At 36.0% G+C, this 22,593-nt stretch overlaps 2 protein-coding genes across 2 annotated transcripts; one reads left to right on the plus strand and one right to left on the minus strand.

The window, feature by feature from the left end:
* On the plus strand, nt 2,869-18,387 carry LOC105166471 (probable UDP-N-acetylglucosamine--peptide N-acetylglucosaminyltransferase SEC). The gene is made up of 28 exons (XM_011085843.2): nt 2,869-3,353; nt 6,678-6,823; nt 6,903-7,001; nt 7,096-7,146; nt 8,473-8,589; nt 8,675-8,731; nt 9,146-9,265; nt 9,410-9,472; nt 9,565-9,643; nt 10,790-10,899; nt 11,003-11,056; nt 11,143-11,210; nt 11,333-11,435; nt 11,608-11,810; nt 12,073-12,169; nt 14,002-14,073; nt 14,224-14,300; nt 14,384-14,500; nt 14,600-14,684; nt 14,769-14,936; nt 15,059-15,169; nt 16,448-16,534; nt 16,623-16,750; nt 16,830-16,912; nt 17,026-17,131; nt 17,245-17,391; nt 17,813-17,933; nt 18,076-18,387. The coding sequence occupies exons 1-28, from the start codon at nt 3,161-3,163 to the stop codon at nt 18,187-18,189; spliced, it is 2,976 nt and encodes a 991-aa protein (XP_011084145.1). The 5' UTR covers nt 2,869-3,160; the 3' UTR covers nt 18,190-18,387.
* Nucleotides 18,870-19,574, minus strand: LOC105166472 (cysteine proteinase inhibitor B). Its single transcript, XM_011085844.2, has one exon. The coding sequence runs from the start codon at nt 19,483-19,485 to the stop codon at nt 19,090-19,092; it is 396 nt and encodes a 131-aa protein (XP_011084146.1). The 5' UTR covers nt 19,486-19,574; the 3' UTR covers nt 18,870-19,089.

Consider the following 22,593-nt stretch of genomic DNA (forward strand, 5'->3'; position numbering starts at 1 on the left):
ACTTTCTTCATAAAAGCTTGTAAATCGCCAAGAAGAATTCCTCGAATTAATCAAACATCTATATGAGATTTAGAAAAGCTAAGCAAGGTGACCAAGATATCTTTACGCCAGATTAGAAAGAGACCACCACTCCTACCAACAAAATCAATGTGAATGACAAATAAATTCAGCTTACTTTTCAACAAATTTGATTGTGATTTGCGATATTTCGTTTGATTAGGACTACTTTAACAGGGTCATGAGATCGTACCATCTCACAAATTTGTCGAATTGCCCCGAGCCTCCCAATCCCTTGACAGTTCCATATAAGGCGATTCATAAGGCCTGGCAGGATTGCTTCGCAGTCGTCGACGATGATAATTTGCACAAAATACCAACCATTAGAGTCATCACGCTCCTCTTGCCTAATATCATTCGTCTTATAGAGAAGAGAGTTGAGCAGTAAGATCCCAGAGGAGAAGAGAGCTGGGCAATAAGATCCCAGAGGAGAAGCCGTCGAGAGTTGAACCAATGGGATGTCCATTAGATTGGCATTAGTTTTGGTTATGGAGAGTATAGGACCTGGTTTAGAATGAAGGATTGATTCCGACCAGCTAGATCCACCACAACCAAAGAGGATGGTTTGAAAGTGGGCTCCAAAGTCACCAAAGAGCCTAATTCCTTCACACAACCTCCTAGAATCCCAAGCCCATCAACCCCAGTTGTATTTGCCAAATCAGCCCTATGCAAGCTTTACTCGCCATTGACAATTTTGTGTACCCCCAATTGCCCCCCGAAAACTATGGTAGCACCCTTAGTTGTTGCAGTTGTCGACGAAGGACCAACCCCTTCCCATGAACTACTCTGCTCTCTACCTTGACCACTAACAAACTATCCACAAATATAAGATCCACGTAAAACCAACCATCGACCTAAGGCTAAAGGGGAACCTCTATAAGAAGGCACCACAGTTGGCCGAAAATCCACTAAAGTATAATGCACACTAGAGCACAACGTGTTTGTTCTTAACCAAGGGCCTAACAGAGTATGAAACCTTAAATCAATAAAGCCACCAACAAATTGGACGTGACAAATCGGCTAATATGACCAAATCTGTCACATAAGATAACAAAAGTTAGGAGACCTTTTGAATTGGAAACAGACGAGAATAAACTGTCCATCCATAGACCACAACCTTAAACAACTTTTCAAAGGCCTTGTCACATTGATATTTACCCTAATTTCCAAATACTCGTGTCAACTAATGAAATGGGAGAATAAAGCATGATCATCCCATCATCCAATCACAGACCCAATTTGTATAGCCACTTCGGTAGTATGCATACCGTAGGGAATGTCAAACACATGTACTTGGAAGGGGCACCAGCCAAGATCAATAGACTCGCGCCAAGTGGTTGAAGGATCAAGAGATTTATGCCAAATGTACAAGGACACATTTATATCGTGAGACGAAATAAACCACATAGTCAAATACAAAATAAAACCGATGCTCAAACACCCGTTTCAATTGAACACCACGCTAAGTTGAAACAAATTCATCAAAGTACGCGATAAAGTTTCAAATTGGTCACTAGGTGAGTGAGCAAACATCCCACCAAGGTAAGACCATATTGATTGGTGTTGCTGTTCCACAAACCCGAACGTAGCACTGCACCCTCTTCTTCTTCCTCCGTCAACAAAACGACTGCTTCCATCCATTGGATTGACCCTTCCATGTCTGAACAAGAGAACACACACTCAGAAAACTAGAATAAGTGAAAGAACACCACCGAGACACTGTAACACAAAGAAAATCACAACACAACAAAAGGTCAAAAAAGAAACAAAAGACCAAACAAATTGCCAAAAACAGTCTAAGAGGAAAGGACCGCCACTCTCACTCGAGAGACCTTTATATTTTGGACTCATCTAATTTCGAAAGAGAATGAAATGGCATGTTAAACAATAATTAAATTGGACCAAATAATAAATTCTGTCCGATTTATCATAAAACATGCAAAAGTATATAGAAATTGAATCGAAGCCACAAAACTAACGAATTAGAAACAATTAGTTAAATTCATTTTCGATAAGAAATACATCCTGATATAAATCAACAACAAAATGGCATGTTAATTAATAAATTCTATTCGGTTTATATACCACTCCAACGTTTAAATTAGCAAGGCCGTAAAAGAAAAAAGTATGAGGACCGTAGTAATGCTTTGGGTAGCAAAAGTTGTACTTGAAGCATAAAAAGTTAATATTTCTAAATATTTTAAAATTGTATGATTTTATATGATCTGTTGATCTATAAATGAACGCCTGATTATCATAAGTCGGTGTATGCATGGGTTCAAGTCGAGTTGAGCCTAGATCAGCACGACACCATTAAGTGAAGTGTGGATCTTGGCCATATTTGAACTCATTAAAAGTCGGGACGCATTATTTGAATTTCAAATACCATCGCGTAATAACCACGTTAAATTATACAAAATAGACGTATAACTTCACAATGAATTTCAATATTATTTTCCATAAAAAAAAGCAACTAATATTCCAACCGTCCAAAGAATTTAAATCATTGTAGCTTTTATAATTCATTTCTTGTTGAAAAACTATCAGAATTTATTGGAATTAATTCTTGGTATCAATTTCACTGGGAATCTATTCCTTATTATAAACCTGACTTCTTTGTCACCCATTTGGCAGTACCAATTCGGTAATTTTAAGACTGAGGACAAGGGCTGAAAAGTCTTTTTTACAAGGAGGTTCTAGAGGAATCGCTGTTAAAAGAGAATAACCGAAAGGAAGAACACTGAACCGAAGAAAAGGGGATTCTTCCCTATTTCCTTTATTTCTCTTATTCTTCTCTCTCTGGCTCTGCTCTCCCATTTTTCTCTCCCTCTCTCTTCTTTTATTTTTTTTTTTTGGTGTTTTTTCTTTCGATATTCTCTCTCTACTCAGCTGGGAAATAATATATATTAAATTAAGTAGCTCCTATTTTCCGTGGGAAAAACCTTCTGAAGGAGAGTAGTTTTTCTCCCTCATAATTCGAGTTTCGTTTGAGTTTTCCTTATTGTTGAGTGGATTTTTATTTTTTCTGTTTTTTTTTTGGGGGGGGTTGGAGTTTATGAAAATAATTCTGCGGCTGGGATCGTGATCGGGAGGATCGGAAAGGATGCTGTCGTTGCAGAGCGATCCGCGGCAGTACAACCTGAATCTGCAGCAGTTGCAACAGCAGCAGCAGCAGCAGTTGGTGCAGCAGCAGGTGGCTAGGGTCCCGTACAATGTCGGAACCGATCATCACCGGGAGGATTCGTCCTTGGCTTTGGCCTCTGCGAGTAATATCAAGCAAGAGCTTTCTCGTGAAGGTTTGAATTTCGTCTTTTTCTTGGTTTGTTTGCTTAATTTAAATTTGGGAATTTTTTTGTTTTAATTGTTTTAGTCGGTGAGCTAATTTTGCTATGTTCTCTAGTGTATATGGGGAAATACGTGTGGATTTGTTTAGAAATTTTATTTGTGGGTATTGTGAGGTTAGGGTTTTTGGTCTATTGTTCTTTTAGTTTTCTGAGGTAGAAGGAACTATATGATTTAACATCTTTCTTTTTTTAATGATCCAAATATCTTGTTGACGTTTGGTATTTATTCTGTCGAGCATTCAGATTTTCTTTGACATTTTTCAGTTATTTTAGGCTTGAAGCTGTTGAAATCGACCTTCTCTGACAGACTTTCTCGGCCTAGATTTTAAAGGGACTTATTTTATTGAATAAGTTTTTATTTGTATGTCTTCTGAAGTTTGTTCGGACTTTTTGTTAATAATCTATTTATCAGTGCTATGTTATGATGAATGGTTTTTCTTTTTTGTGTAAGACACAAGTTTTCAGTTAATCACTGGTCATAGATAATTAGGTCGGAATTCGTTAATTGATAGTTAGCTCTTTTAGGATGCTTGATGTGTTTGCTCAGATCTGATTTCGAGTCCCAAAATGTTACAATGAAGCAAAGTCAAAATCTGTGATGTACAGACGACTTAGGAAACAAAAGGCCACTTAGAAGAAGTTGACATTTTGCTCAAGTGATATCTAGGGAGCGAAGTAGTGCGAAGCTAAAGTGAACTCTATATTTGTATTTCTTTCGTTAGCTTAAGACTAAATGTTGTTAGTTTATGAATCCATTGATTTTAATATTAATAAAACCATCTTACTTAATTTGTTTTGTTTTTTAAGTTATGCATGCTTCCAATGTAATTAAACATTTCTTTGATTATACTATAGTTATAAAAAATTTAATTCCTTGATTATTGACTATAGAGTATTTCAAGCTTGGACTGTTTTATTCTGAATTGGATTGCTGAAAAACTTATTCAGCAGCCATATTCTCCTAAACCAATTGTCCAAATGATGCTCACTCTGTGTTCCCCAACAACTTTGTGTATGGATTTCTTTGTCTATTGGTTTAATGAGACAAGAATTATAAGGTTCTTTAGATTTCATGCGACTGATTTTGAGATGATTGCTCAAGGAAAATCCTTTCGTCTCATTTACTTTGTGTATACAACATACTAATAATTTTGCTGCAAGGAACATTTTTGGTGTATTCCTTTTTCTTGTTATCTGAGGTCGAATATTTGTTCTTCGTATTCCTTTGACAGATACTGTGTTTAACAGAAGACAAGGCTTAGGGTGTTTTTTTTATCTTGAAGCATAAAATAGTGCCATTAGTTTTTGGCCTTAATGAAAATATTCTATTATGTTGAAGATCCCGACAGGGTCCCTTAGTTCAGAACATAAATGTATGAGATGATATTTCAGAGAAGGAAGATTTAAATAAATTTACAAACCTGTATAAAGTGACTGTTACTTAATTTAAAAAATGACCTCAGTGTGGCTATGAATATAAAGGTAGGGTATCTTGAAATACATAATGTGATTTATTAGCGTAAAGCAACCATTGATGAATGTGGTATGGTATTGCAGAAAGGGCACACCGATATTTGAGAACTCATGAAAGTGAAGTGCATTTTTGTTTTTTAAATGGAAAAAAGACAAATTATGGATGTGGATATAAGATTATGCTGTACCTTATTCAGATATTGTATAGGAAGAACCATTTTGACATTTGCATTTTATTTCAAAAATGTTAGTAGCAAACTATGAGAAGTATTAGAAAATATGGAAATATGGGGAACACCATCAAAAGATTAGAAAGTTCTGCCAAATCAAGGTCTTTAAGTTAGAATTCAAATTATTTTCTCATTCGGGATTCCAATGTCACAATGTGATATAACGATGAACCAAACCAATTTCATCGAGATGTTCATAAGTTTGACCTCAGATTTTGATTGAAATGGGTCGATGTCCAAGTCTGAACTCTGAAGGGTCTTAATGCCTCATAAAATTTCCAGTTTGGTAAACTAACATCTTAGGATGTGATAATATATTTGTCTTAGGTTATCTGTACTTATTAAAATACCCTCCAAACAAGCTAAAAGACCAAGCAGGACACAGGTCTGTGTGTTTTTACATGGACCCTGGATGGCCCAACACGAACCATCTGTGGACCCCGAATTGTGGGCTGTTGTTGGAAGGACGAGTGGCATGGTCTGGAATGTTCTAACATTGACTTTACAGTCAATGATCACTTATTAATACCCACATTGAATCCTAAAATAGCATAAGCTTGACTTGTGAGCTCTCCGTTTCTGACAATAGCTGCGTGTTGAACGAACTCATCCAAGGGCGATTCAGCTAGGACTGAACCCAGCGGTTTATTGGTGTTTCCTGACTTGATTAGGTCCATGTAAGAACTCCACTATAGGCTAACCTCTGACGTGATCACATATTTGGTTGTACATCTGCTTTCTACGAACAGAATGCTTTATCTTGATCTAATATTTACTTTTGTGAAGAAAAAGCCAAGCCTAAACTGTGTTTGTTGTAAGCACTCTATCTGCATGCAAGTGTTAATGAAGAGTTTTTTAGCAACTAGCCAAAGCTCAAGTAACATAATAAGTCTTCAGTGAGATACTTGGCGGCAGACTTCAGTATGCAACATAAGAGTATAACTGGTTGTATTTCTACTACTTTATGATTGATAGGACTTTATGTTTCCTAGAAGGTTGGACCTTTCTTTACTGAAGTTTAATAATGATTTAGCATAGGTATTTCCTTCAGTTCTACAAAGATCAAGGATGTACATGTCATTATTCCAGGTCTAAGAGATTTCTTTACTTGAAGGAAGATTAAATTGGACCAAATAAAACAAGTGAACAAATGCGATGTTGCAAAAATTTTCATTCAGATGGTAATCGTCTTTTATTGGTGAAGTAAATAATTGAGAGAATTGTTCAATATGAATGCCATGGGATGTGGCGAGAGTGTTAAAAGGCAGTCAATAAATAGTCCATATCTTACCCAACTTGTTGAAACGGCAATGTCAATTATAAGTGGCTTCCTTTTTAGTTCTTTAGCAATTTGGTTGATCACTACGGAAGCTATGTGCGGGTGATGATTATATAAATGCTCCTGTGTTTTGGTTTCTCTTTGTTTATAGAAATAAGTTTAAACCAGCACAAAATCAAAGCGTTTTTAACGATGTAAATCAAAGCATTTTTAACGATGTAAATCAAAGCATTTCCCTTTTTATGTTGAAGTAGTTACTTTTGTGGTGTAATTTTCTCGATTCATGTGATGCAGTTGATGAAGACATGCTCCTCAACCTTGCTCATCAGAATTACAAGGCTGGCAACTATAAGCAGGCGCTAGAGCATAGCAAGGCTGTATATGAGAGAAATCCACGTCGCACTGATAATCTTCTTCTGTTGGGTGCAGTTTATTATCAGGTTACTCTTGGGTTACATGAATCTATGTTACTTCTGTTCTTGCCTTTTCAAGTCTGAAACTTAGCTATTATGTCTTTAGTTGCACGACTTTGATTTGTGCATTGCAAAGAACGAAGAAGCTCTTCGAATTGATCCACAGTTTGCTGAGTGCTATGGGAATATGGCAAATGCTTGGAAGGTATTCTTTAGTGATGATGTATCTTTCATGTCTTTGCTAGTTTTGCTTTCAAGAAACTGATACGTGATGTGTGTTCCACTCATTTTTCTGGCAGGAGAAAGGCAATATTGATGTAGCCATTCGCTATTACTTGATCGCCATTGAGGTTTGACTGCCTTTACAAAAAATAATATAAAGATTACAATTTGTCGTAGTAGAATCTGTTTACATAAATGAAAAAAAGAAATATATTAAAATCAACTATAGGCTGAACTTCTTTTGCTGAGAGATTATACTTGAACCAACATCCTCGTGTCATCTGTGCATCTCATGGTGTCCCCCAATGACCTGACTGTAAATGTTCTTTTGTTTTCGGTACATATCCCGTTATTTTGACCGGCCTTTTGGCGAAACTTGTTTTGATGGTTGTGGTGTTAGTTGGTTGTTTCAGCTCTAAAGAAAAACATTGTATTTTACTTCATTTTCTGAATGTTATGTAATGTTCTCTGTCTGGGCTTCAGCAATACGACTTTGTTGGAAGGACAATGAAAGATTAGTGTAGATTTATCTATTTTTGTTTGAGATGGGTCGTCCAATAATTGTAGATGTTCTGGGTTCAAAGATGATTGACTGGAGGGAAATCAATAACTTATTGCCCGTAGTAGCTTCATATAGTGTTATACATGAGAGAGTATTTATGGCATACATCAAAAGAATATATCCCAAAGTACCATGGTAACAGCTTTAATAGCTTGTCAATCTCTGCTGGTTTTAACGTTAGGCTGCAGTATGGCCATACTCCTTTAGGTATCATTTCTCCTACCTTATTATGTGCTGTCTGGATGATGTTGATGGAAGCCAGCATTGATGGACTTCTTAGAGTGCTTACTTGGGTTTTATGGGGGTTGTGGACTGAAATTTTCTGAAGGTTGTTTTCTGTTTCTTGCTTTCTCTTAGTATGGATGGCAGTTCAGACATGAATTTCAGCAAGTATATTTGTGTACCTTTGGGTTTCAGTCAGTCAGGTAGTTGGCGTAAAGTTTCCAAAGGCATGAAACTTTGCCTTAATCTTGATGGTAAATCATGTCTTGAGAATTCGTTAGAATGCTAACCCAATCAATTTCGTGAAATGAGTGGGTTCTGCATATTGGATTTACTAAGATTTATTGTTCAGCTAATTATGCTTATCCTATAGTTCTTCCTGGATAACTCATATGCAAATTGCGTTAACCAAGATCCTCTGGCGTAGGAATACTTTTCTTTTAAGTATAATTTTGGTATCCCTTTGTGAGTTTCATGGTTCTGTCTCATACCTTATTGATTTTACTGGGCCTTTTTTGGTAATTTCAATCTGTTGGATGTATAATAGTCCGGTATGTCGGTATAAGAAAGGCATCAATAAGAAGGTGTGTACTTTTGGTTGCATGAGAGAACATGATATTTCCATCTCCAGTCTTGCATAATAACTGCGTTTTCCCAAATTTACTTGCAGCTTCGGCCTAATTTTGCTGATGCATGGTCAAACTTAGCTAGTGCTTACATGCGTAAAGGAAGGCTGACTGAGGCTGCCCAATGTTGTCGTCAAGCTCTTGCTTTAAATCCTCGTTTGGTAAATATCTATTGTGATTTCTGCAGCATAAATGTCTCAGTTTGTGGATATTTCTCCTGTCTGTTACAGCTTATGTTTGTTTTAGGTTGATGCTCATAGTAACCTTGGAAATTTGATGAAAGCTCAAGGACTGGTGCAAGAGGTAAGATACAGCAGATGGCCAATTTTCTTGGTTTCTTGTTAGGGGATCTACTTATTTCTCTGTCTTAGACTAGATTTATATACGATTAATCATAGTCTTTTGGGAGAGTGAATTTCTAGGTTCTTCTATTGAAGTTTCTAGCTCCTGAGACCTGGCATCTTATTTCTGTCAATGGTTAACCTACTATCACTTATGCTGAGTTATTGCTCTGTTTAAGAATTGGAAAACTGGAATCTTTGTTTCTTCCTGTAACAGTTTGTCTTCTTATACAAGATTTCCTTTACCTGATTCGAGATTCTCGCTTTCTTTACACACTTAATTTCTTGGTACAATCAAGCTACTTAGCTTGTGTCTTCATTTTTTTGTTAATCACACTTTATTTCAGAAGATTTTGAGTTCTCTTTTCTGGCTCAGGCGTACAATTGTTATTTGGATGCTCTTCGGATACAACCCACTTTTGCTATTGCATGGTCCAATCTTGCTGGTCTTTTTATGGAGGCTGGTGATCTTAACAGGGCCTTGCAGTACTACAAGGTAGAAATTGCCAATTTATTGTAGTTGGATAATTGAGCTTCTTTTAGACTTGGATGAACTCGTGCGTATTTTGGGTTTCTGTTAGGATATGGTTGGTTGTATGATCTTGTCCACACTCCTTACAGTGTGTCATTGTGTGTCCAGGAAGCTGTCAAGTTGAAGCCAAACTTCTCAGATGCCTACTTGAATTTGGGAAATGTTTACAAGGTAAGCTTTATGCATTCTGCTGGTAAGGTTGGGTAGCTGCAAATGCAAGGGCAGGAATCTGGAGAAATACGAGTCTTCCTTGTCTTTTCCAGGCTTTGGGAATGCCACAAGAGGCTATTGTATGTTATCAACGAGCCCTGCAGTCACGACCAGACAATGCAATGGCCTTTGGTGAGTAATTTTATTCGGAAGTGTTATCATGATTGTTCCTTCATTTGATAGGGCGGTTTTTGGCCAGGCACTATATGTTTCACCTGTCTGGGTACTTCATCCATGGTAGACAGATTGAGATATTGCCCAGTAACTATAAGCAAGGACAGAAGAAAAAGGATACTTACATTTTGTATATAAGGGTTTTGTTCAAATCAACTATCACCAACTAAACTGCAATAGTAAGTTGCCAATATAATATGCACTTATGGAATATTATCTAGAACTACTGCTGGAGATATAATGCTTTACAGTTACTAAAAAAACAAAATGGATCTTTAAATGACATAAGTTTAGTTTTGGGGTCCAATACCAAGCTGGAACTCCAGTTCGGATGCACCAAAAGGGTGACTACTGTAGGTTGGAATGAATTGGTAGTTGCTGGTCCTGTTCTTCTAATATTTATAGGAGGAACTGGCCATGAGGAAGAGGATAGGACATGGAAACATAGGAAACTTAGAGGTTCCACTATTCATATGCTGAACATGTTCTGGTTATACTTTTTCATTGTGTCAGCATTAAGAAAATGGAAATTCTACATTGATCTTGTGGCTCAAAGTGGAAGTTGTAATAAGACTCCTGCGTTAATAGCCCTTCATGTGCAGCAATGATTGAGAAACCAACTTTCATCAGACATATAAAGGTCTAAATGAAACTTGGTTGCTGTTGAGGAGGTTCTATCTATATATATATGCCCGCAATTTACACTTTTCTCTCTGCTACTCGCGAACTGTTATTTGTTGTCTCTCAATTTCTTATTTCTTTCTATCAGAAACATCTCTGTTCTCTCTCCTTTTGTTTTTTGTTTAACATTTTGCTTATTATTGTATTAGAAATATTCTTATCCATCATTTACCAGAGTCATTTTAGTATAGTGTGAAATAACTTTGCACTAGGGTGCCACAAAACTCTAGTGTTAATTAAATCTCAGTTGCTATTAATGGATATCTAGCTGTCATTTTCCTGTAGTAATCGGAGGCTGTCTGACTTTGATGAGCTGAAAGACTCATTTTTCATTTATGATTGTTGTTAATCTCTTTATGTTCATGAGCTTCACGTGCTTGGTCCATTGTTTTGGAGATTTTGACTGTAAAGCAAATATTGCAGGAAACTTAGCCAGTGTATACTATGAGCAGAGCAACCTTGATATGGCAATACTCAACTACAAGCGAGCAATTGCTTGTGATGCTGGGTTCCTGGAGGCATACAATAACTTGGTTCGGATATCATTTCCATTTAAAGATCCACTGAATCTTTTTTCTGTATATTTATGATGAACTTTGCTGGTGGTTCTCTTTTTCATGTCCTTTCTATTTCCAGGGCAATGCATTAAAAGATGCTGGGAGAGTAGAGGAAGCAATCCACTGTTATCGAGTTAGTGCTTTCTCACTCTTATTCAATTGCTTGTTGGGTAATTGGTCTTGTATATTTACTGATTCTCATTTTGTTTGTTTATGAAGCAATGCCTGTCTCTTCAACCCAGTCACCCTCAAGCTCTAACTAATCTTGGAAATATTTATATGGAGTGGTATGTTTAATATCAAAGTATCTTGTTGCGGAAATTTATGTTTTTATGACAACAGGCTTCCTTTTTCTGTATTACCGTTAGCTTGTTTATGACTGTGAAATCTTTCTTTTAATCCTTTAAAGGAACATGATGAGTGCTGCAGCTCAGTGCTACAAGGCAACACTAGCTGTTACAACAGGACTTTCTGCCCCTTTCAATAACTTAGCTATAATATACAAGCAACAGGTATTATGTTGGTCTTTTTGCCTCAAATGCCGAGCAGCAATGTGAAGTTAAAGGAACTCAAGTAGTTCTGTATAACAAGGATCAGTCTCATGATTTTAATGAATGTCATTTAATTTTCACTTGCCTTTTAACATCTGGTGGTAAGAAACTGTTGTCTCTGATGCAATTACAGGGTAATTATGCGGATGCAATATCTTGCTACAATGAGGTCCTCAGGATTGATCCATTGGCAGCTGATGGCCTTGTCAATCGGGGCAATACTTACAAAGAAATTGGGAGAGTTAATGAAGCAATCCAAGACTATCTGCGTGCTATTGCTATCCGGCCAACCATGGCTGAGGCTCATGCTAATTTGGCGTCAGCTTACAAGGACAGGTACATTTTTATCACTTCTCAATTGATTGTAGAACTAGTTCTGGAGGATAGCATTTTACATTTGCTAGTCAAATATGCTTTACATACCATCATTTGGCTACCTGCAGTAATTATGTTGAAACAACCATTAAAAGCCTAAGCAAGCTTTATTGGGTTTTTGTATTGGGCAGGCACTAGTTAGAAATAAAAAAGGAACTTAGTCCTATTTATGTTTGATTAGTGTGAGACATGTGGTTTACATAACCTTGTGTTCAACTTGAAGTGGTCATGTGGAAGCTGCAATTAAAAGCTACAAGCAAGCATTGGTATTGCGTCCAGATTTCCCGGAGGCAACTTGTAACCTTCTTCACACTTTGCAGGTACATGCAACTCATATTCGGTGTATTCTGTTTTTTTTATGTTTGAAATAGATTAAGTATGTTTTTACCTGACTGCATCCGGATGCTGGCACTTCTATACAGTTATTGATATGTATGTGGTTCTCTACTTGTTATAACAACTCCTATTACAAGGTAGATCATAGATATGCAAATTAAGTAGTTGCTCATGTGAGCTGTAAATTCTTTTATGTGGGAACTCCTCCTTCGTTGCCAATTTGGATTCAACTGAATCGTGAAAGGTTTTTATGGCAAGTTGAGTACCTCAAAATTAGTATGCCAAAACATTATTGCCTGTGAAGTTTGATGATGAGGAAAACTAAAAGAGTGTCATGAGTTCTTAGTCTTGAAGAAAAAGCAGGTCTAACTATCGATAATAATTTTTAAGGCGATAATAATCTCTTAGGCACATAATGATGCTTTGATTGTGTTTGAGTGGATGTAGCCATCACAATGGAAAATGTGAAAGTCTGTCATTTCATATATATTGGTTTGATCTGAACTATTCTGTATGAAGCTAAAGTTTTCGCTAGGCAGGGCTTTTTTTGGTGTTCAGTCCCGGTGCATGTACATATCTTCTTTGGACTCTACCTCTACCTTCCTCTCTTCGTTCTCTGTTCTTTTGATGTTTGCCTGTACTGCCCCTTTTTCTTATTTTGCCCAATTGCATTTTCTTTCCCCTTGATTTCTTTTAGTTTTCTTTTTCCGATAATGTGTTTAGCTTTAGTCTATGTTTTATTTTCTTTTCCAATTTTCTGTCAGTTTTATCTTTTCCAGCCCTTCTATATTTTCTTCTTTTCTTAAGGAGATTTCTCATGAAGTATTCTGGTTTAGTTTTCTTATTTTGGCTTGAGTTTATTACCAAAATTATTTAAATTGGTTTTCAATTGTTTATATTCAAGAAATCATTGCTAAAATAGGGCAGGTTATTGCAAAAAATTGCTGAATCTCCGAAACATAAATCCTGAGTTTGCTGAAATAAATGACCTTAATGTGTTGAAATATTGCTGAATTAGCTGAAAAATATGCTTAATTTGTTTAAGTAATTGCGGAACATGCTAAAATGTTACTGAAATTACTGAAAGAAATGTTGAATTTGGTTAAATAATTGCTGACTGTGCTAAATTATGGTTGGATCTACTGAAGTAATTTTTAATGTAGCTTGTGTAATTGTTAATAGTAGTATAATTACTGCAGAATACTATATTTCTGGAGGATACTAACATTATATACTCCTAACATTATATAGACGCGTACTTTATTTATGGAATTCTGCTCCTAACTTTGATAAGATGCATGCTGCTATGTGTGCTATGCTTCAGTGCTCCTTCATGCCATAGTCTGCGTGAGCCTTATCAACTATGGTCGAAAGAAGAATCTGCTGGAAGTGTGTAAAAGAGGAAAAGAAAATAGAAAATTTTAAGATGAAAAATACTGAGGTGAAATAAGCTTCTTTGTAGTTGTGAGAACGGCATTTGCAGATTTAAGAACTCATTTACTGTTATGTGTTGGCTGTTGCTCAGGAATCTGATTTTGTTTGACATGATTTTTCATGGGTCCTGTAAATACAGCATTACACTTGAATTTTTTACAGTTGGCGGATCTTACAAAATACCATGTGATGACGTGCTATTTTTTTCTGCTGACGTTGAAACAATTGTTGGATTTTTTTTTCTGGGTTGATTTCCTAGATTGTTATCTTTCCCTTGATACATCTGCATTACATCTATTGAACTGAGCTAGTATTTATGATTGGATGATGTTATAATTGGGCTTTCTTTAATATGATTTCTTGTGCAATGGCATTTATTCAGTGTGTTTGCGACTGGGATGATCGAGAGAAGATGTTTATTGAAGTTGAAGGGATACTTAGGAGACAGATCAAGGTTTGCTCAAAATCTGCTGCTGCCAAGTCTCCAACCCCATTCCAATCTGACCACCATGCTACTCTCGTTGATTGAATTTTGCTCATGCGATCTTGTTGGTTATGATCATCACATATAAGAGACATTTACCCCACCTTTTATTTATTGTAGATGTCAGTTATTCCTAGCGTGCAACCTTTCCATGCAATAGCATATCCACTTGACCCCATGCTCGCGCTAGAGATAAGGTAAGAGGATTTGCCATTCGTTGTATTTTGTATATCAAATTTCAGTTGTGTATATTCTAAGCAGTTGCTTTCTGTATGTGCAGTCGGAAATATGCGGCACACTGTTCTGTTGTGGCATCCCGTTATTCACTTCCTTCTTTTAACCATCCTTCTCCACTACCTGTAAGGGGTGGGGGCAGGAACAGCCGGTTAAGAATAGGGTAATCCCACTGAAGTTCTTCTGTAATTTCATTTCAAAATAGTCACTTCTCCACTCGCACAAAAGAAAGATTATCTGTTTACTATTTTTTGTCTCTCAGATATGTCAGCAGTGACTTTGGTAACCATCCTTTGTCGCATCTCATGGGCTCGGTGTTTGGCATGCACGACAGAGAAAATGTCGAGGTTAGTATGTTTTTTGTGTTTCATAAACGTTATACTTTTTTAATTTCTTTCTTGTGGGGTCCTATGAGATGGTTGTTCTTGTAGGTTTTCTGCTATGCTTTAAGTCCAAACGATGGTACTGAATGGAGGCTGCGAATCCAATCAGAAGCGGAGCATTTTATTGACGTCTCATCTATGGCATCTGATATGATCGCAAGGATGATCAACGAGGACCAGATACAAATTCTTGTCAACCTTAATGGGTATACTAAGGTATCATGTTATTATGATTATTGGCTTTTGTTGTCCATCGTTTTGTTTGCTTGGTTTCTGCATCTTGCTACCATGGGATCGGATTATAAATGAAAGCTGTGATTCTATCTGCATTCTTGCAGGGTGCAAGAAATGAAATATTTGCCATGCAGCCTGCTCCCATTCAGGTTTCCTATATGGGATTTCCTGGGACCACTGGGGCAACCTACATACATTATTTGGTGACAGATGAGGTATTCTTACTTATATGCCATTTGTTTTGCTTTCTTATGGTGGTTTATATAGGGGTGGCAAATGGTTTGGTTGGGTCTAATATGGGTTTGAACGTACGGGTCAAAAATAATTGGATTAGAAATGGGTTGGTCCTAATAGAAGGAATCTTGTTGATTTTTCTTTTCGGGCAGAATTTTGAATTGCCGTCATTCTAATATACTAGTTTTTAATAAGTTATGCTTGCAGTTATGATGCCAATATAATATGAATTATTAGACTTTGATAATTAATTCTTTCAAAATATTGCACCCATCAAACAGAAGCAATAAGAGTGTTCAATGTTCGGTGGACTGACTTAATTGAACCTTTAACTGAAAAATTTGGTTATGAATTTTTTTTTTTTAAACTATAAATCTTGTATTCAATTTGATTTTGGTTTTTAATTCGGTTTACCATACCATACAATACCAAATACTGAAATGTTCTTCATTTATTTTTATTTAATTTCTGTGTACATATTTTTATTTCTACTCAAATTTATACTGTTTTTGTTATTGACTTATCGAAAATAAGACAAATAAATGAACAGTATAACTATAATATAGTATTTCATCAACTACTTTTTATTTTTAATTAAAAATATTCGATTTAATATTAAACAAAGTACTGAAGAAAAATTTGGTTACCGCCAAAACTGAAATGAACTTGGTTTATTGTTGAGAACTCAGTTTACCGAGTTTACTCAATGAACAATCCTGAACAATAATTTAATAGTTATCCAGAAATTAGAGGTGTATATCATGCCTTTTTATAATTAAAGGCCAAATGAAAATATTGTTTCAGAATATTCCTTCAATTGTATAATATTATTAAAGTTCATATTTATTGGCTATTAGAAAATAAATATGATGATCCCATTAGAAACCATATGCACCTTGAACTTAATAAAACACAACCCACATTCAACTATTGGTTATACTAACATCTTTTATCAATTCATTATACTATTAAAAAATACTTTTGATTGACTAATAGAAAATTAAACTTTAACTCATTATATAGTGCAATTTACTTAAACAAAACCCATATTAGGTCCAAATGAAGAAATTTTAAACCCAACCCAACCCAGACTAGGTGGGTTGGGTTGGAACCATGGGTTTCAACTCATATTGCCACCCCTAATGTATGGTTTTCAATCTGTGCTCCTCCTGGTGTCACTATTTCTTTACTGCTCTCCAGCAACCAAATTTCAGAGTTTTTAGCTGCTTCCATTTAACGACTTAAGTATTACATTGCAGTTTGTCTCTCCTATGTGTTACTCACATATATACTCTGAGAAGATTGTCCATCTTCCTCATTGCTATTTCGTAAATGATTATAAACAGGTAAATTTTGAGAACTTAATCTGTTTGGTTCTTGAACCTCGATAATTGATTTATGCTGACTGCTACCCTCTGTTATAATGTCCCTTAGAAAAATCTGGATGTCCTGGATCCAAGCTGCCAACCCAAGCGGTCGGACTATGGACTGCCAGAGGACAAATTTATATTTGCTTGTTTCAATCAACTTTACAAGATGGACCCTGAGATTTTCACAACCTGGTAAATACATTTATCGTAAGGGTGAGTGGTTGATTTGAAAATTTCTTTACGCTTAATAAATTTTATTGATTATGTGCAGGTGCAATATTCTTAAGCGAGTCCCAAATAGCGCACTCTGGCTGCTTAGGTTTCCAGCTGCAGGCGAAATGAGGCTTCGTGCACGTAGGATTTTTACATTTATGCCTGGGCATCACATATAAAAGATCTATCTTTTGTGAAAAATGAGTGATGTGTTTCTGGCCAATATTTCCTAAATACATTATCTTACTGTGCAGATGCTGCTGCTCAAGGTGTGCAGCCAGACCAAATAATATTCACAGACGTTGCAATGAAACAGGAGCACATTAGACGGAGTGCATTGGCAGACCTTTTCCTTGACACGTATATAATTTTGCCTGAGCTTCTCTTACAAGCATAAACCATTTGAAGCATTTCATATACAATTGAACTTCAAATGATTTTCTCTTTTCTTTTTGGGCTATCCTGTTGAACAGACCACTTTGCAATGCACATACGACCGGGACGGATGTTCTTTGGGCGGGCCTACCTATGGTTACTCTTCCTCTTGAGAAAATGGCTACTAGAGTTGCTGGTTCATTGTGTTTGGCTACTGGAGTTGGGGAGGAGATGATTGTGAATAGGTAGGTATTTCGATTTCTGAACAACCTATTTAAGATGCTAAGAATTCTGTGAAAGTACAATTTCACAATGGAGTGCTATCAAGTTGTTAGTTCTTTTGTTCTTTGTGCCAACTTCCTGCCCCTCATTCAATAATAAGAGTCAATCTAGAGTAGAAATTAGTGATCATGCTCCTTTAACATGCCTGGACCCATATGTCTCTCTGTCTTGGTCTAACCCCTCCTGGCACTTGCCTTGGTACCACATATGCTGCATACGCTCTATCTTCTATGTCTAAATTCCAGACTGTTATTTGCCCTTTTTCTTTTTGTGCGGTGGTGGAAAACCATCCAAATGTTTGGTTCATCTTTTGAACACATTTTATTGTCATTTCATGTTACCATAGTTGCCGCTTTTATAGTGATTTGGTATTTGGAATGACAGCATGAAAGAGTACGAGGAGAAGGCGGTTTCTCTGGCTCTTAATCGTCCAAAGCTCCAAGATCTTACTAACAGGCTAAAGGCAGCACGTTTAACTTGTCCTCTGTTCGACACAGCACGCTGGGTAAGTAATGCCGTTTCCTGTTTCCATGACTACAAGTTTTTTAGCTGGCATTTTTTTGTAGATTGCTAGGAGAATCATTTAACTTACGTATGCTGCTTTGAGACCCATAGACATGTATGCCAATTGTATTTTACCTTTTCAGGTGAGAAATTTGGAGCGTGCTTACTTCAAGATGTGGAATTTGTACTGCTCCGGCCAACACCCTCAGCCCTTCAAAGTTGCTGAGAACGACTTGGAATTTCCGTATGACCGTTAGACGTATAGGAAAAGACACGGGATTGTAGATAAAACAAAGAGACCGAGGATATGATTCAAAAGTCCAGAGTGAGTTTGGGATTTATAGTAGAGAGTATGCTATGCTAAAAATGAAGTTCCAAATTTCATATTACTTGCATCCGACGATGAAATAGAGAAAGTGGTGGTCATATCGCTGCTTCTGTTGCATGCTTGATAACCATATTTGGCTCCTATAGAATTGGGAGGCCCTGCCCCTGTGCTCCTATGTGCATCAAGCCATTGCAGCTTTTATCCGTCATGAGGTTGATGTGAAGAAGTGTCCAGACATCAATTCTCCAGCCGGTGAATGTTGTATCGACTAGTCCTTCTCAACTATTCATAAACGGAAAACAAGTATACAGACACCCATAGGGAGAACGTGTTACAAATCTTGGAATCTCTAACCGAACTTTGTTACAAATCTTTGGAATCTCTAACCTGACTTTCATTTTCAATCTACCCTTCGCGGGAACAGAGTCCTCTGAAACCGCGTGATGAATCAACAGCATATTAGAGTGTGATATTAGCAAGTGTTGTATGCGATTGGATTAAATGATTAGGCGTTGTATAGAGAGATTTTGTTGATTCCCACTTGACCTGTATCCTCTGTCGGAATTCCTTGTTAGCTTAATCCGCAGCTGATCGGAAATACACGGCGAAAATGCACTAATACACGGCACTGTCGGCCTATTAAGCGCATATCACGATATCATACACAAGACCAAAATACTCGCGCACGCATTTTGTTAATCAGTTCCATTATTAGCAGCAACCCATCAACAATCCCGCAACAACAAAGTTACAAGTAAGAGAAGACAAAATACAAACACAAAATTTTTATTTCTCTCTCTCTCTCTCTGTTTCTCTCCCTTTCTCCCCTTCACTTGGTGCTTTTGGGAGGTGGGGAGGGAGCAAAGTTGAGCAACTCTTTGGAGTGAAGCCAGGGCTTCACCACCACCACCGCGTCAAAAGTCCTGGCCGGAGCTCCGTCGCGTGTGACGGCGGAGATCTTGAGGTAGTATTTGATTCCGGAAATAACCTGGGTCTCCGCCGCTACTACCTGTGAGAAGACGAGAGCGGTACTGCCGTTGGCTTTAAGCTGCAGCTGGTGGTTGTACTCTCCGACGCAGTATCTGCCAAGCTCTTGTATTTCCTGGTTCTGCTTAACGTTCTTCACTTGGGTTCTCCCTCCCACTTTTCCTCGGATTCCGTTGGTCATTACGAAGAAAGGGAGGAGGAGGAGCAGTGGGATTATTAGCGTGGTGGGTTTCGACATGGCTAATTTGGAGATGGTGCGTAGGTGTTTTCTGTTTTTTGGAGGGAGTGAGTGCCAATGGATGGTAATGAGGAGTATTGGGCATTATATATATATATATATATATATATAGAGAGAGAGAGAGAGAGAGAGAGAGACGAAGAGGGGAAATGGAGAGGTGGGATGGGGGAATGAATGGACACGTAGGGTGAGGGTGGGGGGGTGGCAACAGCTACGGGCTGCCGCGTTTTGTGAATGAGTATGGGTATATGATCAACTCAGACTGTTTCTGGGTTTTGTACTGTAGCGACCATCCCCCACTGCCTAAATTTTACCACTAATTTCCCCCTTTTCTCTTTCTTTTTTGGTTTTCCTGGAATCAAGTAATTTTAAATATAAATGTTTGGTATGTGTAAAACAAAATATGATAATTGTTTCTGCTTTGAGCTGCTCTTTTGTGTAGTAAAAGTTTAGAGGGATTGGTTTTGGCAGGCGTGAAGTGCAATGTCGTCGTCATCCATTTTGCATGTTTTGTGCGTTGAATGTTCCATTTGCTGATTGAACCATATTATCAATATAAACTCTTTTCATATAATTAACTCTATTTAAAATCAATAATATATTAATAGGATATTTACACTTCTGAAATTTAATGCAATTATACATCAATTTTTTGTACTTTGGAAAACTATTAGTACTCCTAACGTCTGCCTTCGTTAAACAAATAAATTCCCTATTTAGTTAAAATTCACTGAATTTGTTGATATTAACCAAAAAAAATTGAATGAATATTAATATTTATCCTCGATTGAATTATTAGTGTCTTATTGCATATTAAATAATTTTTTTCAACTAAACTACCCCTATAATTATAAAGATATGCCTCCTCATATGTATTAACGAAATATGTATGAGGGCAATTTGGTCAATAGAATAATTTATTTGACATGTAATAAGTCAGTCGGGATTAAAATATAAATTTTAAATTTTCTTATTAATATCAGCAAATCCGGTGAATTTCGACCAATGGGATTAAATTGTTGAATTTTAAAATATAAATAGGATAAATCGTATTTATTTTTTCATAATGGAGTAATTTGTTCGTTTAAAATACAGAGGATTGTTTGCATTTTTTTGTTTAAAATAGTGTAGATGATTTGGTGCCCGTGTCAATTTTATTCATAAAAAATAGAAAGAAAGAAAGAAAAAACAGAATTCTGAGTTGTTGAGTATGAGAATAGGCAGAAAAGTTACAGACAAAGGAAAATTGAAACCGTTGAGTGTCTGAAGACTGAAACGTGGGCTGAATAAATATGGGGAGCGTTTCAGGTTTCAGGTTTCAGAATCAGAGGTATTGGAATCCGTGAGGAGCAGGACGACGACGTATACAAACAAAACTCACCCGGATTTCCTCACCATCAATTGCTCTGTCCACAACAAACTCATCACATTAACTAATCATGCTCAGAGGATATGCATCGGCACATACTTTTATATCACTCTCTTCCTCTTCAATTATTTACTTTACTCATAAATAATAATTAACAATGATTACACTCCCCCTCTCAATTTAATATAATTATACGTAAATTTCATATAATTTAAAAAATTATATTTGATATCTTGAGAGTTTGTTTCGTTTCATAAATAAGTTATTCGTTGGGAAAAATTATTTAAAAAATATAAAAAAAAAGAATTAAAAAAATGGAGTTTTCTGAAAATATTTAGAAAATTAAGTGGCACTGCGGTGCCATAATTTATATTTTTTTTAAAAAAAATTTGTATGCCACCACAGTAAGTGACAGCGGTGACAAAATTTATTAAAAAAAAAAAAAATTGAGACTCTTCCTTGAAGGGAAAGTTGAGGCCGAGTGGGGACTCTTGGAGATCTCCGCTCGGCCACTACATACACACATACACAAGGAGTATTTTTTGTGTGTATAACTAATATATTATCTTAGAGATAGTTAATGAGTAAATTCAAGTTTTGAAAATTAGATTTTCATATATGGCCTCTCCTTTCTCTCTCCAAAAAACGTGCATTATGTTTGGTTTTGTTTTTAACTTATTTTTGGGTATTTTGTGGAGATAGAGAGAGAAAAACAAAGATAAATAAAAATAAGTTAGAGATAGTGTGTATGTTTGGATTTATTTTTGGAGATAATATAAAATAAGTATGTTATGTTTGATGTTGGGTAGTGGGGAGACAAAAAATACTGTTCATTGTCAAATCATGTCTCTTTTATATATATTTATATATATATGTATAAAAATATATATAATTTATTTAGTTGTGAGTGGATTAAAATAAATATTATTTCCTAATTATATATGTATGGAAATGAAAAAAAATAATTTATGTAAATACACTTTTAAAAATAATTAAATGCACTCTAATAATAGATTAACAATATTTTTTGTTAGTTGTTCTATTCGAGGTGATAAATTTAAATACATTATTCAAATAATGTAATATATGAATTAACCGCGTAGAATAATTATATTATTTTATATTTTTTAAAATTTTTAATTATTCCAATGATGTAGAAAATATTAAGTGATTAAAATAAAATATATTTGTATTTAAAAATCAAATACTTAGAAACAAGACGAAATATTTAGAAACAAGACAAAAACATGGCAAAACAAGCAATGACAAACATTGCTTCTGTTTTGGGCCATCTCTGAGATGGCCCAAAATCGAAAACAAACATAAGGGTGAGCTTCCATCTCTCTCTATTCTCCATCTCTTGTTCTTTTTGGACTAGGTTCAAGTCAAGTATAAAAGATACTGTGGTTTTTTATTTTCATTTGACCTAAAATACTGGTCTTTTAAATTTCATGAGGAATAAAAAATAAAAACTTTTTTTTAATCATATATTGATTGGCAAATATTAATAAAACTAATTATTTTTTTAAATGGGAAGTTCAAATACTATTGATTTTAATTTTATTTGCATAGGTTTTACATTTTTAATTGCAAAGGAAATAATATGGAAGAATTAGCCAAAATGCGACTTCTTTGTTTTCTTAGAAATAATGTTGACTCTACCTTTTCCACGTGATATATAGATCGTATCTTCAACTTTCATTGTTCAATTTTCAATGTCACATTTGCCAAACACATGA

The sequence above is a fragment of the Sesamum indicum genome, linkage group LG7, assembly GCF_000512975.1.
Source record: "Sesamum indicum cultivar Zhongzhi No. 13 linkage group LG7, S_indicum_v1.0, whole genome shotgun sequence".
Taxonomy (NCBI): domain Eukaryota; kingdom Viridiplantae; phylum Streptophyta; class Magnoliopsida; order Lamiales; family Pedaliaceae; genus Sesamum; species Sesamum indicum.

What these genes read in the sequence shown, in the direction of transcription:
- LOC105166471 (XM_011085843.2), top strand. Translation starts at nt 3,161, where the DNA reads ATGCTGTCGTTGCAGAGCGATCCGCGGCAGTACAACCTGAATCTGCAG. An exon ending in ACGACAGAGAAAATGTCGAG is followed by an intron (nt 14,685 to 14,768) that starts GTTAGTATGTTT and finishes TTGTTCTTGTAG; the next exon opens with GTTTTCTGCTATGCTTTAAG. An exon ending in TCGTAAATGATTATAAACAG is followed by an intron (nt 16,535 to 16,622) that starts GTAAATTTTGAG and finishes AATGTCCCTTAG; the next exon opens with AAAAATCTGGATGTCCTGGA.
- LOC105166472 (XM_011085844.2), bottom strand. Translation starts at nt 19,485, where the DNA reads ATGTCGAAACCCACCACGCTAATAATCCCACTGCTCCTCCTCCTCCCT.